We start from the raw sequence: 17,623 nt of genomic DNA on the forward strand, positions 1-17,623 counted from the left end.
GCGCACGTGGCAAGAAAACACTGTGCAGCCGTTTCTAACTGCGAGCAGTGATTTATGTCACAGGCAGAAGGGGAATATTTGCTGCTGCCTCCTCCTCCTCCAATAGCACTTCCGGATTTGCCGCCCGACACAGTTGAGGTTAAGCCGCCAAAGCTCCCGTCAGCACCTCCGCCCGTGGCAGTGGTGCCTCTCCCTCCACGCGGAGCACCTGAGCTAGCCCCCGTGTTATCCCTCCCCCTTCCTCCTCCGCCGTGCTTTTGAGGAGCCATGAGGCCGCGGGAGCTAGTAGGAAGGCGGCAGAGGGGCGGGAGCAGGAAAAAAAGGCCTCATGGCTTCTCAAAAGCACAGTGGAGGCGGCGGCAGGGGTAACCCAGAGCCCGGCTGAGGTGCTCCGAGGGGAGGGGAAGGCACCGCCACCGCTGCCATGGACGGGGGCGCCTGCAGGAGCTTTGGCTGCTTCACCTCGGCTGCAGCGCTGGGCAGAAAATGTGTTGGTGATGTTGGAGGAGGAGGAGGCGGCAGTGGCAGCAGTTATTCTAGTAGCGGCGGGGGCTCGTTGGCATCTTCAGCAGCAGCCCTGCCCCCTGTGAAAAAAGCCAAAAATGGATCCACACAGATGACGTCGCCGCAACATGACTGGAGGAAGAATTCTGGGAGTTGAAGTCCACAAATCTTAAAGCTGTCAGGTTTGAAGACCCCTGGGGTTTTTTTCCCTAAAGGGTTATGGGTACAAGGATCTTGTAACTTGACAGCTTTAAGACTTGCATGCTTCAATGCCAGAGTTTCTGAGCCAACATGACTGGAGGAGGAATTATGGGAGTTGAAGTCCACAAGTCTTAAAGCTGTCAGGTTTGAAGACCCCTGGGATTTTTTTTCTAAAGGGTTAGGGGTGCAAGGATCTTGTAACAACAGCTTTAAGACTTGCGTGCTTCAAATGCCAGACTTTCTGAGCCAACATTTTGGTTGCTAAGCAGGACCGTTGTTAAGTGATACTGGTATTATGTAACACTTTTAATTAAGCGGGTACCTTGAATAAACATAACTTTGAGTTTCAAATAATACTGATTTCGTTGTTGTCTTAGGTGACATCTGTGAAAAAAATTCAGGTGCTCAGGCATGAAAATATGCCGCTCAAACACTATATTTTTCTGCTCATACTGAAAACAAATTAGAGGGAACATTGACTGGAAGAGAAAGTGAATATGTTCATTTCTAACCAACAGATGAAACATCAAATACAAATTAGTCTAGCAATGGCTTAGAGCATTCTACAAATAAATTTTCTGTTTTTATTGCAGTTTACTTAGATTTGTATGTAGCCTCACAATGTATTTATTAATAAATTATAAATACATTTAAAAACTGCTTCAGTCAAGATGATTGTAAGCAATGTGCAAAAGCAAGTGCTGCAACTAACAAATAGTAACCATAATAAATGACAGTGAAATATAATAAACTATATTATAAATAATTTTGATTAAATATATATTCTTGTCATTAGAAGTTCTATAGCACCAGTAGCAGCACAGTTTTGATGACTTTCTAGTAGGCCACAAAAATAAAATATATTCACTCATTTTATAGTATAGGAAAAGAATGAGATTTCCTAGTCATCAATATTCAAAAACATCCTATCTGTTCTATACATTAAAAAAACATAGTGTTAGCACTTAGACTTATATACCACTTTACAATGCTTTACAGCCCTCTCTAAGCAGTTTACAGAGTCAGCATATTACCCCCAACAATCTGGGTCCTCATTTTACCAAACTTGAAAGGATGAAAGGCTGAATCAACCTTGAAATGGTTAGAATAAAACTGGCAGTGAGCAGTGAATTAACTTGCAATGCTGCATTCTAACCACTGCACCACCACAGCTCTTAACATTTATTAAAGGACAATATAACTTTCCCATTTTCTTATCATGTTGAATAAGTGAATGGTCATTACGGTTTTCTGCATTGGTAATGATAGATTTGAAAAAACATGTTATGGATAGATCATCAAGAAGAAGATATCTCTATGTGGTTGCTAGGAGTAAAAACTGGTAATTACTATTCTCAGTTGCATTCTAGAAATTGGCTAGAAACATTATCTTACCAGACATTCCTGAACATGTAGGTTGGCTTAGATGGCTTCAATTCATCAAGTGCAGGGTACCAAACTTGTCGCCCACAGGCAGGATGCATCACTCACTGGCCACGCCCGGTTTAGCAAAGGGGAAAAAAGTCATGCTATGTCACATGACGACTCCATGATGACACGGAGAACTCCTGATTTAGTGGTTTTCAGACATACAATATGACACAAATAGATAAGAATCTTAATTGAAATGTTTTGGAATATTAGTCTTTATACTTATCGCCTTATAAACAATTGATTGTCCTCTTTGAAATTGAGGATGAAGATTTTCTCATATACCCCATGGATGCTCAAATCAGCTGCCACTAGCTGATTGCAATCAACCTGTTTGGTTCATACTAGGGCTTGAATAATTTTGATAAAACTAATTACAGTATGTCCTCACGGGCTGTAAAAGGTGAAATTGCATGCTTAATAAATTAATTGATTGACAAACAAGATTTGTAGGAGCAAGAATTAATGCAATAACGATCACTCAACCTTTTTGAGGGGAAAAAGCCTTTATGGCCATTAATCTTTTCAACTATTTCTGCTTGAGAAAAGGCAAAGACTTGAGCATGTTAGAATGACTGGGATTGCATTTTAGATTTGTGTAGGGCCGTTTATGAAACATGATTGTTTGACCTTTTCAGAGTCTTTTTAAATTCACATAATCATGTGGCAAATATAAATATATTTATTAAAGATCTTTTTAAATTCCAGCTTAAGAGCCCTGTTATCCAAAAATTGATTGGAATCTTAAAAATCAAGAAGAGCAGTTATTATCCAACTTTTCAGGATATTTATAAGGATGTAGAAAATGGTAAGGTTTCTTTGATGAATTTATATTTTATATAAATGGATAAAATATATCAAACCCATTTTCTTTTTTTACTCTGTCACAATAATTTTACATTAAATTATTGCTTTGGGAGATACTCTCATTAAGTCAGTCTTATGCAGTATGCCATACTTCATTGTTTTACATTTAGATATTTCCCTATATACGTACACATAAAATTAAATTAACATACGGTGTTTCTTGCAAGCATTACTTTGAAGCTGTTACTTGCAGACAATCTATTTCTAACATTAAAATGGTTTTAAAATGGTTTTCTCATTTTTACATATTGATTAAATGAAATGTCAATGGAAAATCATTAAAGTACATGTTATTTTTATAAGGTACTGTGCTCCAAAAGAACTAAGTGGATGATTCATTTTCATATTGTTCTAATTAGGCAGAATATTACATCATTGTCCTTTTTTTTTTTCAATTTGAAAAAAGTACACTAGTTTATAGCTGCAACTTAACCTTTTGTCAGGAAAAAACTGCATTTAGAATTTGAATACATTGCCATACAATGTTTTCCAAGCAGTTGGGCCAACCACCAAACTTGCATATATCAGAAGACAGAATGCTGTAGTTGTTCTGTGGTTACACCATAGGACCGTCTTTATGTTGCCAGTTTAGCAAGATGCAGACATTTTTCTTTTCCTGTCTCCTTGTGTTACTGGAGACAGGTGGAACATGGACCCTAATAGTCTCCAAGTAGCATCTATGACCAAGTTGATTATTATCCTTAAAAGATCATCATTTTCTTTTAAAAGTGAGTATGGCTAAGTACATACTCTAGATTATATTAGGCACACATACTACAAGGCAGTTTTAATCCTTTCTTTCTTCTACAGCACTTATTGAAGCCGAAGATATTGAATTATATCTTAAAACTTTAGAAAGACATATTCAGTTTTTTCAAGAGACCGAATTTCCAGGGATACATATTTTGATTCCTCCTCTGTTTCACACCATCTGCCTAATCTGGAGTCATTCCAAATTTTATAACATGCCAGCACGAATCATATCTCTACTGCAGGAATTCTGCAATCTGTTCATTCATCAGGTAGTAACATTTTAAGTACCAGAATAAATTGAATGCAATGCACTCTATTTTTATATGAAAGTGCCTGAGAATTGTAGTCAGGGAAGGAAGTTTACTTAAATATATTCTTGCTTTTAGGGACCCATCTGTACAGTACCTAGAAAAGTGCTTTCCCCTACATTAATGTCAGTATATGAAATCTACTTTAAGAGTTGTATCCAGCCTCCACTTCCTAGACCCCTGCAAGGTTGGGGAACTGAAGAAATGTGCATTACGATACAAACCCTGTAATTTAGGAACTTGCTCCAATGATAAGAAACATAAGCATGGAAAGCATGAAAGACTAAGACTGGCAAGATGAAACTGAAATCTATTTTTGTCACTTTTTTGTGATAGATGTCTAAATATTCTTTTCAAATTTAGGAAGAATGTAGAACCTTCCTTTATAGACAGGTATTTTAAAAAGTATATGAATAATAGCCATTTATATTTTAAAACATCTGATTGCATTATTCTTTGCCCCAGGCTACAGTATATCTTTCACCAGAAGATATTATGAAAAGGGAAGCAGAAGAAACTTTGGAACAAGTACAAAATGCTCTTAATACTTTAAGAAGTTTTAAGGATGCTTTTTTTAATGAAAGGAAACAAGTGGCAACTTACTTCACTAGCAGTCAAGAAGTTAGATTTTGGGATTTTCAACCTCAGATGGTATTTTCCAGATTTGATATGTTTTTAAATCGCCTGGACAAAATAGAGGTATTATTTATCATTCTATCCATTAAAATTACAGTTTCTGGAAAAATTATGTGGAATTTTCTGTAACAATAACTTAGCTACTTTTACACAACAGCAAGGAAGAAACAGAGAAAGAGACGAAAACTTATTTACAATTGCAAGTCCCAAATTTATAAATTATCCTTATGCATGTGGATAACTAAATCATATATGTATGTATGTATGTATGTATGTATGTATGTATGTATGTATGTATATAATGCAAGTCAGTTTTTTTTTTGAAAAAGTCCATTAATCCAATAGCAAAAATATTGGTATAGTATTGCATAGCTGCAGCTTTCTTTAATTAAATGTTGCTTTTATTATATCTTTATTTGTAAGTTATTTGTAAAAATTAGTAAATACTGGATCCAAACAAACAAACAAATGAATAAATAAAATTAATACATAAATGCATTTTTTGTCATTATAATACAGAGTTAATGGATAGGCACCAATTTAATAGGTAAAAATAAGACACAAGAAGCAAATAATTAGTTCCTGACATATTGTACGCAGACATATGCACATAATAAAAAGAGATCTTAGGTGGACACAAAATACAGAAGATCCAACCAGGTTCCTAATAGCCTGATGGCTTACAGGTTAAAGAGTTCTTCCCCAGCCCTCTGCCCAGTTTTATTTCACATATTATCTACATGTTAAGGCATAGATTTTATTTTGACAATATGGTAGAAAGACCATCATGCATATACCTTGCATGTTGTATCCTGTTTGTAGGAGAAGTCATGTGAGTGACAGATTTGATTCCATAGAGGCAGCATTATAGAACAATTTCTTAAAGCCAAAGTGATGGCAATTATATTCTGTCAAGCCCTTCACAACAAGTATCTAGCCACAGATGCCAAGATGGTCCTATTCTATGCCAGGAAGTCTTGCAGTATATAATCACATGATCCTGGTCAAAAACCAATTTTGATGGTAGTCTCACTCAATGTTCAAAGAAAAAGCTCAAAGCATTCTAGGCAGGTGTCAAAGACTTTGTTTCAGAATGTGACTATCTGGTTCTTGGCTACTCAGAAATCTGCTCCCAATTAAATAAACTGGCACTTTGCCATTTGATTCTGTACATAATTTTAAGACACCCTTGCAGATTTTAAAGTCCGAATATTGGCTTGTCAGGATCTAAGTTTGTAAAACTGGGAGTGGAGAAAATTTGTTTTTCTAAGGACTGAGAATTAGAACCTGGTTTTTCAGAACAGACTCACTTCTTTGATTTTGTTCAAAAGAATACTCTCTCTCCCTCCCTCCCTCCCTCTCTCTCGCGCTCTCCCTCCCCCTTCCCCTCTCCCTCTCCTTCCTGTAATTTCCCTCATCCCTATACGCAAAGATAAGCTGTGATAAACAAGTTCAGAGATCAGAAATGGAAATTTAGTAGTTGCCTTCTAAATGACACATTTATGCCAATTTATGACCCAATCAATATGGGTCAAAAATATTGCCTACTTCTGTATCAGGAGATACATTCATTAAACATAAGTATTGCTAATGATTATTTTTTATCTTTTCAGAATATTTTTCTTACCATGCTTGAGTTTGAAAAGTTGGAGAAACTAGAATTTGGTGGAATCAAAGGAAAATGTTTAAATGCTCAAATATGCAAATTGAATGAAGAATTTATCGAGTCTTGTAATACTTTTAAAGGGAAAACATATGACCCCTTAGACTATGACAATATGGTAATCTTTCATATAGCATATTGTTTGTGCCATTTTTGTAAAATTTAAGAAAGGCAAATTGTGAGGTATATTGTAAAAATAAAGTTGATTATATTTTAAAACTGATCCAATCATGAGAAAAAGTGTGAAAAGTTTGAACTTAGAAATTTGAGTTTTAATTTCTTAACTATTACTATTTCTGCTACCTATTGAAGAACAGTGTTTCTCTATTTAATGACGATATTGTAGTCCAGTATTTTTCAGATGGAAGATTACTTAATCTTTTAATAGCACTGGCATTTTCTGTTAATAACAGAGGCATTTTCCCTGAGCACGTATTTCATTGCCATATACCATAACCCTAATTTCTATTATACATAAAACTTGCATATAATATTATGCCCATTGCAATCTTGATGTTACGGCCTATACTACCCAAAGTTTTTCTCCACCTGCTAGTTCCAAACATCATACCTTTAATCTAGAGATAGGGATAGGATGATTTTCAGTCATAGTCAAGCTTCACTGGGCTGCCAACCTCACTGCACGCAGTTGATGGGGCAAATGACCTTCCCAAACTGCAGGTTTGCACTACAAAAGCTTCCCCGTGGTGTCCCAGTCTTCTCTTTGACGTCTTTTAAAAGCTCTGTACATAGGATTGCAACTTTGATTGAAATTGTTTTTCTTATCTAATTTAATTATTGCACTGCATTTATATATTCAGGAAAATCACTGCTGTGATCCAAAGCTTTTGATGCTGCTGTTCTTTTATCAACAAGTCACAGCAATTTTGCAATACATTCAGAAAGTTTTTTTAAGGGAATTTATTAATTTGATATAATATAGCACAATTACCCTTATGCTACTTGTTTGATTTAAAAGCTAATATAACTGAACATAAGGATGGCTGCTACAACTTAAAATTAGAAGATTAAACAATAAAGCTTGATAACACTTGCTGGAAAAATACCTTGATACCAAAAGATAAGCAAAATGTATCACTGTTTGGCTAGTTCAAGTTATTTCTCCAAGAATAACTGCTCAGATGTAATACAGGTATACAGTATATCAAGAATACTGCTAAGTTATTTTTGCTTGTAGAGTTGGTGTTAGGAAACCCATTTTCCAGATGTTGATGTACTTTGCTTTATTTAACAAACCTGTCTTGTTGAATTTGGAGATCCTCCTGTTTCTTTTAAGAGAAACTCAATACATGATGTTCCAAAATACTACAGCTATAGTTAGGTACCTGATTGCCAAGCACAGCTTTTTCTTCGATGTGAAAAGATCAGGGTGGTACAAATATTTTAAGGCCTTTGGCAGACTTGGCTTTTTGGAATCCTGGATACTGTTCTTATTGTCTCCTGAAAACATCCAGTGAGCATTACAAACAACTTTATTCTCTTTTTGTCTGTCAATTCTTCTCTATTCTTATCTGGTAGGAAGTTAAAGGAAACAGAATCTTTAGCAAGTTGGCACTAACTTTCTAATTTAATAGTTGTTATTTCCTTAACTATTTTATTGATTATATAATGCAATTCTTAAAAAAAAAATCTTAAACCTATTTGAAATGGATTTTGCCTTCTACAGGAATTTGAAGAAGACTACGCTGATTTTAAATACAAAAATTTGGAATTTGAAAGGCGTCTTGGAGCAATTTTTTGTGTGGCATTTCTTGATTGTTCAGGTTTGGAGTCAGCATTTAAGGTAGTTACATAATGCATAATAAATGAATGTTACAGTTTTGACTGTCAGATTTATATTAGATTAGATTATTATTTTACACACATACACACACAAATACAGATAACATGCTCTGAAAATTATTTATAACCATGGAAATGGTCTATTGGGTGTATTTTTGCAATAATTAATTAGTATGGCAGCAACATTTAAACAAAAGAAAATCAAGAATAATCCAAGAAAGTATTAACTCAGGTAAATGATAAAGTATTTCTTCCTGTAGACTTAATTGAATTTTCAGCACTGAAGGTAAGCTATACTCTGAACTAGCAGGCAAAAACTTATTTAATGGTTGAGGACTCTTCCATATATCCTCCAATACATCTTTCCTAAGACCATCGCCTTAATTTGCTTTATGATATAGCTAATCATGAAAACTATCTTCTACCTATATTTAAGTGAACATTTTCAATTTGTTGTATTGATCATATGGAGAAAAATTCTCAATAATTTGCTGTATTTTTTTACTTTTTGACCTAAAAGGGGTGGAGAACTAGAGAAGGGGAAGACCATACTTTTAATTTTTTGACATCTAAAAACTGTAGAGGGATTACCATTATGTTATATATAGTCAATGATCAGTTGTAATTTTTTGTTCTTTTTAAAGAATTTAAGTGAGTTAAAAGAGGAAACGGCCATATTTAAAAAAAACAAAGCTTTAGATCTCCTTTGTTCCTTAGACACTTCAAAACTTTCGACAAGCTACTATTTAGGACTTACAGTGATCTAAAGCAACAATGAGAAAAAATTGGATTCAAGGTTCAAAATGTATTCATATGATTCAGTCTGAACAATTATAGAAAACTGAAACATTGAATTTTCCCTGTTTGGGTAGAATATGTCAGCATGCACCTGCAGAACAGAAATAATCTATGCGAACTATTTATTTTCCTTCCCATTGAAACCAGTGATTGGGATAAACAAAATGGTGAGGAAGAATACTAGCTCAATAGATATGGAAGCAGTTCAATCAGCTTCTAATCTGCAGCAGTGATGAATTAAATAAATTGACTTTAAATCAAATTATTACAGGTTATGGCCTAATGCAAACAAAATATCTAATTATAAAGTATTAAATTATTCTAGAAAAAAATAAGTGTAACAAAATCTAAAAATAATTAAGGACAAAGATACCAAAATAAATCAAAATAAAATACTATTATAAGACATTCCAAACCTAAGTAATGGAATAGTAGAAATGATAATATAAAACTAGGCAATTTGAGATATTTTTAAGACCTTCTCCAAAAAAAGAAACATTAAATAGAAATCACACTAACTCCACCTGGAAATTTCTTCAAAAGTAATATATAAGAGTCTGCTTAGACTTATACAGGGGATAATATAATAACATTGGGCTTAAAGCAGCAATGTCTGATATTGGTAATTTTAAGGCTTGTTGACTTCAACTTGAGCTAGTAAATTCTGGGAGCTAGTAAATACTGGGAGTTGAGGTCTACAGTCTTAAAGTTTCTAAGGCGAGATACACGTAGCTTAGAGTTTCTATTGAAATATTACCACATAGATATAACCAAATGTCAGTGGAAATTGGGAATATCCTTAAAATATCCAAAAAGGACAGCTGAGAGCAAAATATGAAACCTAGCTAAAATGAAGGATTTATAAAATTTCAAAATTGGAATAAATGATAAATAGTATGGAATGAGTCCTTTTGGAATCAAACATAAATATTGAAGTGGTACACCTTATTTAAGCCTATTTGAATATTTATATCTAAAATTCAATGCTTTTTGATAGCATTAACAAAATCTTGTGAGCCAAGACTTTCCATACAGAAGCCTAACTGTTGAACTTTACCAAGGGGTTTTTAAACCATGATAATTTTAAATGATCATCAGCTTAACAAATTTGGGTATTTGAAACTGGACTCTATGGTTAATGGTTCAGACATAACTAGCTAGATGTTGATATGATATATTCATTCTATTCTTTGTTTTAATGTCACTGGGGAACGGACTACTTCTAATAATTCAAGGTTTGTTTTAGTCAAAAAGACAAATTCATATGAAGTGGTCACTATTAGGGTGAGTTCCAATATAGACATAGGCTATATGTAAAGAATTCCAGGAAATTACAATATAATTAACTATACTGGTACCTATTAGGGAACCAGAATGTATGGATTGTATTTTTCACTGTTTACCATATTAAAAATTAAAATTGAAACATTCACTTCCATTAAAAAGGTTCCCCTCACACATATGTGCTAGTCATTCCCGACTTCGATTACCACCTTACAATTTATGTGATTTTAATATTGTGTTATTTTTTTATGTTAGCTGACAAATAATTTTGATTTCAGAAAGCTGAGAGGGTCTCAGGCGATCCACAGGAATCCTCAGGAATCCTCAGGAATTCTCAAATCAAACATTTAGACTAATGATTTGTGATGAGGTTAGTTATGGACAAAGCTTAAGCTATGTATTTCAATTTTTTTTTAAAACAGAATAGAGTCAATCTTTATTACAGTCATAGACCAGCACAAAAGTTAAACATTAAAATAAATACATTCACTAAAAATTATTAGAAAATAACTAAGCAAAGTAGTAATATGAATAAGGATCTTTAGTTCTTTAGGTATTTTTTCATTATTATCATTGCAGCAGTACAAATTTTGCTACTGCCTGAGTAGAATCTGGATTTAAATCCTGAAGGAGATGTTTCATGTAGAAATTATCTGCTCTCCCAAAAATCTCTCTAATAGAGGGAGAATGTATGTTGATCTGATATCCCTGTAGAACCTGCAGCACAATAGGACATATGAGTTATCTTCAACTTCCCCATTGCCACATGTACAGATTCGTTCAGCTATTGGGTTTTATCATACCTGCTCTGCAGGAGGGCAGAGAGGAAGATATTAAGTCTGGCTCTAAAAATGTTGTTCTATTCTAAGGGAAAAAAACAGGTTTTTCAGATATCTTGCTGGTTCCCACACATCCCAGCTAATTCAATCATTTCACCAGCCAATGGTGTGATTTGTGGTTTCTCCGAACTGTACAAAATCATTACTACCGGTTCGGTAGAACCAGTCAAAACTGGCTGAATACCACCTCTGCTGTCATGGTTTTCCTACATCCAACATTAAGTCTGTTCATGCAAATTCTGAGGGCCATCTGTTGTGTTTGAAATGAACAATTTAATTTGGTAGCGGATACTTTGCTGGCTTCCAAGAAATCTTTAACATTTGTAAATTCCCCTTTCTTTGCTTTATCAGAAGATGGTGAGTTATTCTTAAGAGAGTTGTGGCTTTTGACAAGTTATTTAACTATTACTTTTGCTCTTTGTTCCTTATAAGCACACTTGACCAGAGTGGGAGATTTGACTATGTCTAATACAGAGGCTTTTGTGGGAGTAGAGGGTCCTTGTGTCAGGTTCTAATTAATGTACCCATTGTAAATAGAACTTCAAGGCAGTCCGTTTCCCCATAGAACAGGTTTATTTAGATACATCATCTTGACACAAACTGGTAGAAAGCCAGTACTGAAGATTCCCAAGCTTTTCACCCCATTATATCAAAACAATAAATCACATTGTCCAATCGGGATACCAGCTGGTTGCTTGGTGACTTCTCTCCTCCTCCTCTGGCCCGTCTGCGGTTGGAATATCTCGCTATGTTGTTTTGGCTGCAATACTCCACCTATATCTGCTCTCCCCTTTCAATTTCAAACTCTGTCAGCCTAAAGCCAAGTGAGGATAACCCAGGGGTGGGTTTCTTGCCCCGTTCCAACCGGTTCGGGGTTGGGGCTGGCGGCGTCCTCGTGCACGTGCGCAGTGCATGCATGCGTACTAGTGCCTGTGCGATGCTCCAGCTGCTCCTGGAGGATCGCGCAGGCGCTGTATGCGTTCTGCACATGCCTGGAAGCGCAGAACTCATCAAAACCGGGTAAGAAACGCAGGCGGGTGGGTGGATCCTTCGGCGTTCCCGGAAGTTACTTACTTCCGGGTTTGCCGACCAACCGGTTCGCGGGGACTGCCGCGAACCGCCTGAAACCCACCCCTGGGATAACCCATGATAGAAATCAAAAACCCCATGAGAAGGGACTGGCCCCAGCCAGGTCAGCTTCAGGCTTGACATCTTGTTTTTGAAGAAAAACAGCTATATCTCTTTTCAATGTCTCCAATTCTTGTTTTATGGCTGTAAGCTGCTCAAATATTGAGATAACAGTTTGTGCTATGAGGAGGCATTGTTTTGCCATAAACTCAGTTGAATTTTCCCTTGCTATATTCTGATCATTCTTTTTATTTTTGTGTTTCATTTCAAGGGGGTGCACCAGCATGCCTACCGTTCTTGTTCTACTGTCCCCATTTATATGTACTTATTTTATGTATTTATGATTATAAATACTTATAGCCTTATATTCATTTATTTGTGCCATTTTTCATGTGTCCATGTCTATACTTGTTTCCTTGTACTTGTTGACAAATAAGTAAACCTGTGTGTATTTCTCTTCACTATCGTCTCATTCAAACAAAGTTAGTTAAATAAAAATAAGTTCCGTAAAAGTACTAAAAAGCCAATTACATAATCAAATAATAAAACTGAGGGAAGCTGCTCTAAATGTGTGTTGCTGGAATGACAGCCCAGGTTCCTCTTCCTCCTCCTCCTCCTCCTCCTCCTCCTCCTCCTCCTCCTCCTCCTCCTCCTCCTCCTCCTCTAGAACAAATTATTTGAATACAGGTAGTCCTTGACTTACAACCATTTGTTTAATGACTGTTCAAAGTTACAACAGCATTGAAAAAGTGACTTGTGGTTTTTTTACACTTATGATCATTGCAGCATCCCCATGGTCATATGATCAAAATTCTCATAGTTGCCAACTGGTTTATATTTATGATGGTTGAAATGTCCCAGAGTCACTGTGATCACCTTTTGCAACTTTCTGACAAACAAAGCCAATGGGAAAGCCAGATCCATTTAATAACCATGTTACTAACTGTTGCAAGAAAGGTCATAAAATGGACTAAAACTCATTTAACAACTGTCTTAGCAATATAAATTTTGGGCTCAATTGTGGTCATATGTCACGGACTACCTGTGTACTCTTTAGCCTCTCAAAATATCTTGAGCATGTATTGTCATTCAATACCATATTTCAATGCCGATACATAATAATATATTCCAAGCTTGTGAGTTTAGAGAGTTAAATTTAGCGGTTCTAGTCTGATGTTTGACATCTTGCATAATTTCATCATCTTGATAGCCACTTCATATTTTTCAATATAAAAGTAACCTTTCTGCTATTGATTTTGTACGTGAGAATATTTTAAAGCAAACACTTGCTATGTTTAACTTATTAAGCCTATTTTTATGAGAAGATATTTGTAAATAAGTTCATTAATGTTAGCTATATGCTTTAAAAGTGCTATGAAGCATTCAGAATATGAATGTATTACCTCTATTGACATAAAGCATATTAAATAAAATCTTGATGCTCTTTGTCCTTAAAATGATTCCAGTTGTAGAATGATTTTAATTGTTAGTTTTTAAGATATATTTTTATTGTATATGGAGTCACATTCTGTGAGATATGATAAATAAGTAGATTTCCAGGGAGCTAGTGCTTCTGATAGTTTAAAAAAATATAGAAAAAAGAATGAAAATGTCCATTTTGAAAAATAATTTTTGTTCTTTTAAGTTATTAATGTTTAGGTAGAAATGTAATTTAGGTGGAAAATGTAATAAATTTGTTTTTGATGTCTGGCAGTTAAACTCAAAGCGTAGGCAACAAGCACTGTGAGTTCTAGTCTCATCTTGGGCCCAAAGCTCTCTGTGTGACCATAAGCCAGTAACTCTCAGCTAGCTTTAGGAAACAGGCAGTCATTTTCAAAATCTTGCCAGGAAAACTGCAAGGAACTAATCTCAACAGTTTCCAGGAGCCAAGACTGGGCATAACATTCCTAGTTTAATTAAACACAGTTCCTTAAGCAGAGGACATTTATTGAATGTGAACAATCTCTTCTTCTGTTCCAACTTCCATGTATGATATTTGATACTATTCTCTCCAAGCTAGGAAAAAGGAAGGTTGGCATAATCGTGTCCTTTGTTTATACAGCTTATAACCATTCTTGGATCTTTTCTGGAGAAACCAATAATTGCAGAAATGTTTAGCACAAATTATAAGATCTTGCTACAGATGTTTGATGAAGAGTTAAGAAATTGTAAATACTTGTATGATGAACACATTAAACAGGTATGTGGCAGTTTAAGAGCAAATGAGTCCATTTGCATTTCTCACAAGATATCTTTTTGCAGAATTACCCACCTGTCCTTTAATTACAGGAAAAAGAGGGGAATGAAGTCATAAACAAAAACATGTCATCTACTTCAGGAAACCTTAAATGGTCTCAAGAAATTAAAGCCCGCATATTGTCATTTTGGTCAAGCTTCTCATTTGTTCCCCAACAGTAAGTAAATCTCTTCAGCAATAGGAAATATTCAAGCTGGTTGGGGAATTCTGGGAGTTCACACATCTTAAAGTTGCCAAAGTTGAGAAACATTATGATAGAGGATATTGCATTGAAGTAAGAATCAATTGAAATTCAGAGTGGAAAAAGGGTGAGGAGATGGTTCAATTCTTACTTTTTCAAGATGTTTTCAAATATCTTTATCAAGACTGGAGTGACATAACTAAATGCTTACTACAAATTATTCATGGAGTCATATTTACATTCATATTTCCATTAAACAGCATACATTTTGCTGATACAAATCAACAGGTTTGTTTGACTTGACCATTTTGCTAGTGTGACATTATGTCTTCCTTTATAGAATCCTGGAAAATTTTGAAACTACTTTAATTTATCAGAAATACATAGAAATATTGAGATTACTTGACCAATATGAAGATCAGATCTATTTTAAATGGAAATCCAAGGTGGATGATATTTGTCTGTTTAATTTAGATCAACCTTTGATTAAGCAAAATGGTAAAGATGATCTCCTTAGTGTGAATTTTGATCCTAAGGTAAGATATGGTATGGTATTTTCTAGCTATTGTAGTCTGATGAATAATAATGTAAACAAAAAATAATATCCATTGAATTCATTGTTATTATACAATTATAGAATTGCAATCTATAAAAAATTGCAATCTTTTAAAAAAACATGCATTATTTAATTTTAAAAAATAAAGAAAATCTGTTTACTCATATTATTTCTTGAACTGATAAAGGAAGAAAAAATGTTCAATTTGTATCCTGAGTATCCAGAAAGAGTATTATATGCATTTAATAGTATTGGCACTTTTATTCTCTAGATAAATTAGCCTTTTTAATAATAACCAAAAGAAAGTAAATGCTATGTAATTCAAGAAAATTGCAGGACTCTCATCCAAGCCTATTGGCCTTCGAAAAAAGAAACAGGATATACATACCTTAAATAAATATAATTTAATCTAAGGCTTAATTGAAATATTTTAATGAATATAAAAATTAAAATTATCACAAACTTTCTCTGGAAATATAGACTGAATTAATATCTAACAATAAATAGTATTTAGAACTAACAAAATATATTTTCTTTCAGCTGGTAGCTGTTTTAAGAGATGTGAAATATCTCTTGCTTATGGATCAGCCCAATATTCCAAGTTCAGCATTAGAGTTATACAAGAGAAAGGGAACATTTGCTAATGTATGTACTTTTTAAAATCTGTAATTATTCATATTTAGTTGACATATGACACAAGTTCTTTTCTTACCTTCCTTATTAATACAAATGAAATGGAAATCTCAAGCTTGGTGTCCCCCATATTAGTGGACCTAATTTTGAAATATTTTCAGCGTCTAAAATGCTGACTAGGAAATTTTGGAATGTTAAATTGAGAAAATTGGTCTACATGCTGGTTAATGTGGTATTCAAATGTACTACTTTGGGTTGAGAAAACTTTCCTTCACTATTATGGTGTAGGTCAGGGATGGAGAACATCTAGTACATAGATCCACTTCAGTCTAAGGCTGGCTGGGTCAAACCATGTCCATGTTTATGTCCAACTTGAGGAAAGTTTATCCCTATAATGCTAGTCATAAGCTATTCCTGCACTATTTCAGAAACAGTACAAATATGATTGGATCTGTTCCAGTGATGCAATTCAAATAATTTAACAACTGGTTCTCTCTAATGATTGGCTGGGTAGGCATGGCTGGGGGATTACATGGCCAACTCGATGTCATGGTAAGGTGATGTTGAATCTCTCTCCCCCGCTGTTGCCCTTCTCAGGCCAGGCGAAAAGTTCCTGGGAGGGGAGGGGGCAAAGAGCAGGGCCAGCCACTGGTGGGTTCATCAAATTCCACAAAAAGTTAACAACCAGTTTGACTGAAGCAGTTTGAACTAGCTGAATCTCATCACTATTCTGTTCCAACTACATCATGCCTTTCTACTCGAAGGAAAGATGAGGGGTGGAAACTGACTATTGAAGCTATTCTGGTCAATTGGAATATACCTTGATGGCAAGAGCCATATGCCATATGCCAAGTGGCACTTCTTCATTTCTCTTGTCATGGGAAAAAACAACCAATGTGATATTGCTAGATTAATAAAAATTTTCTCTGACATGAATGTTGGGTGAAACTAGGGATTGCTTCAGTTCCAAAACTGAATCTAGTTCTGTCATGAATATTTAATTTTCTATAAAATATTGTTTTATAGAAATAAACGATATGCAAATATTAGAATCCCTTATCTCTGTTTTCTCTTTCCATCAATATGGGTTCCTTTTTGTCTTCTGTTTTGTTAATAGCTGTAAACTTTATCTGATAGCCAATTGTTTGAAAAAATATTGGGTAATTATTGTAATGCATATAATGATTTTAATTTTAATTACATATGTAATTATAGCTGAAATAGTTAAAGGTAGGGGTGGGATTCTACCGGTTCAGACTGGTTCAGATGAACTTGTAGCTCCAAAGATCAGCTGGGAATGAATTGGTTCGCTCCCATGAGCAAGTGGGCCAGCCCGCCCACCTCAACACTTTACCTACCTGTATCTTCTCATCTGAGTTGTGTGGCAGAGTGGATTGACGCACCTCAGCTGTTTTTCTTCCCAAGCAGCAATCCGAAAGCTATTATTCTGTATATTGCGCACATGCGCAAACTGTGTGTCCTGATGCATGTGCAAAGTGAACTGATTGGTAGGAACCCACCCCTGGTTAAAGGATTAGAAACAAACTTAGTCTTCAGCAATGGAATGAAATACTGGAAAAATGAAGTAGTAATTCAATTATGTCAGTGACACCTCCTTCAAAAACCTTTTATCAGAAATGTCTATTCTCAGTCATCCAGGTCATGGTTGTCTCAAAGGTGGTTTTTTCCAAGAGGCTACTGGACTCTTGAAAAAAGCATCTTTGGGACTTTTATCAGACAGAAATTGATATAGCCTTTATGAGAGACATTTAAAATGCCTG

The 17,623-nt window shown here is 35.0% G+C and overlaps 1 protein-coding gene across 1 annotated transcript in view; it reads left to right on the plus strand.

Annotated features, from left to right (window-relative positions):
* DNAH11 (dynein axonemal heavy chain 11) overlaps window positions 1-17,623 on the plus strand; it is a 179,655-nt gene that overhangs the window by 12,276 nt on the left and 149,756 nt on the right. Inside the window, exons 5-13 of the mRNA XM_087712777.1 lie at window positions 2,845-2,944; window positions 3,814-4,025; window positions 4,530-4,763; window positions 6,314-6,481; window positions 8,051-8,167; window positions 14,278-14,415; window positions 14,505-14,629; window positions 14,994-15,189; window positions 15,750-15,854. Coding sequence (XP_087568903.1) covers window positions 2,845-2,944; window positions 3,814-4,025; window positions 4,530-4,763; window positions 6,314-6,481; window positions 8,051-8,167; window positions 14,278-14,415; window positions 14,505-14,629; window positions 14,994-15,189; window positions 15,750-15,854 — 1,395 coding nt within the window. The remainder of the gene's footprint in view (window positions 1-2,844; window positions 2,945-3,813; window positions 4,026-4,529; window positions 4,764-6,313; window positions 6,482-8,050; window positions 8,168-14,277; window positions 14,416-14,504; window positions 14,630-14,993; window positions 15,190-15,749; window positions 15,855-17,623) is intronic.

This window comes from Thamnophis sirtalis, unplaced genomic scaffold, assembly GCF_051295495.1.
Source record: "Thamnophis sirtalis isolate CommonGarterSnake01/CBP01778 unplaced genomic scaffold, rThaSir2_p1.2 scaffold_4, whole genome shotgun sequence".
Classification (NCBI taxonomy): Eukaryota; Metazoa; Chordata; class Lepidosauria; order Squamata; family Natricidae; genus Thamnophis; species Thamnophis sirtalis.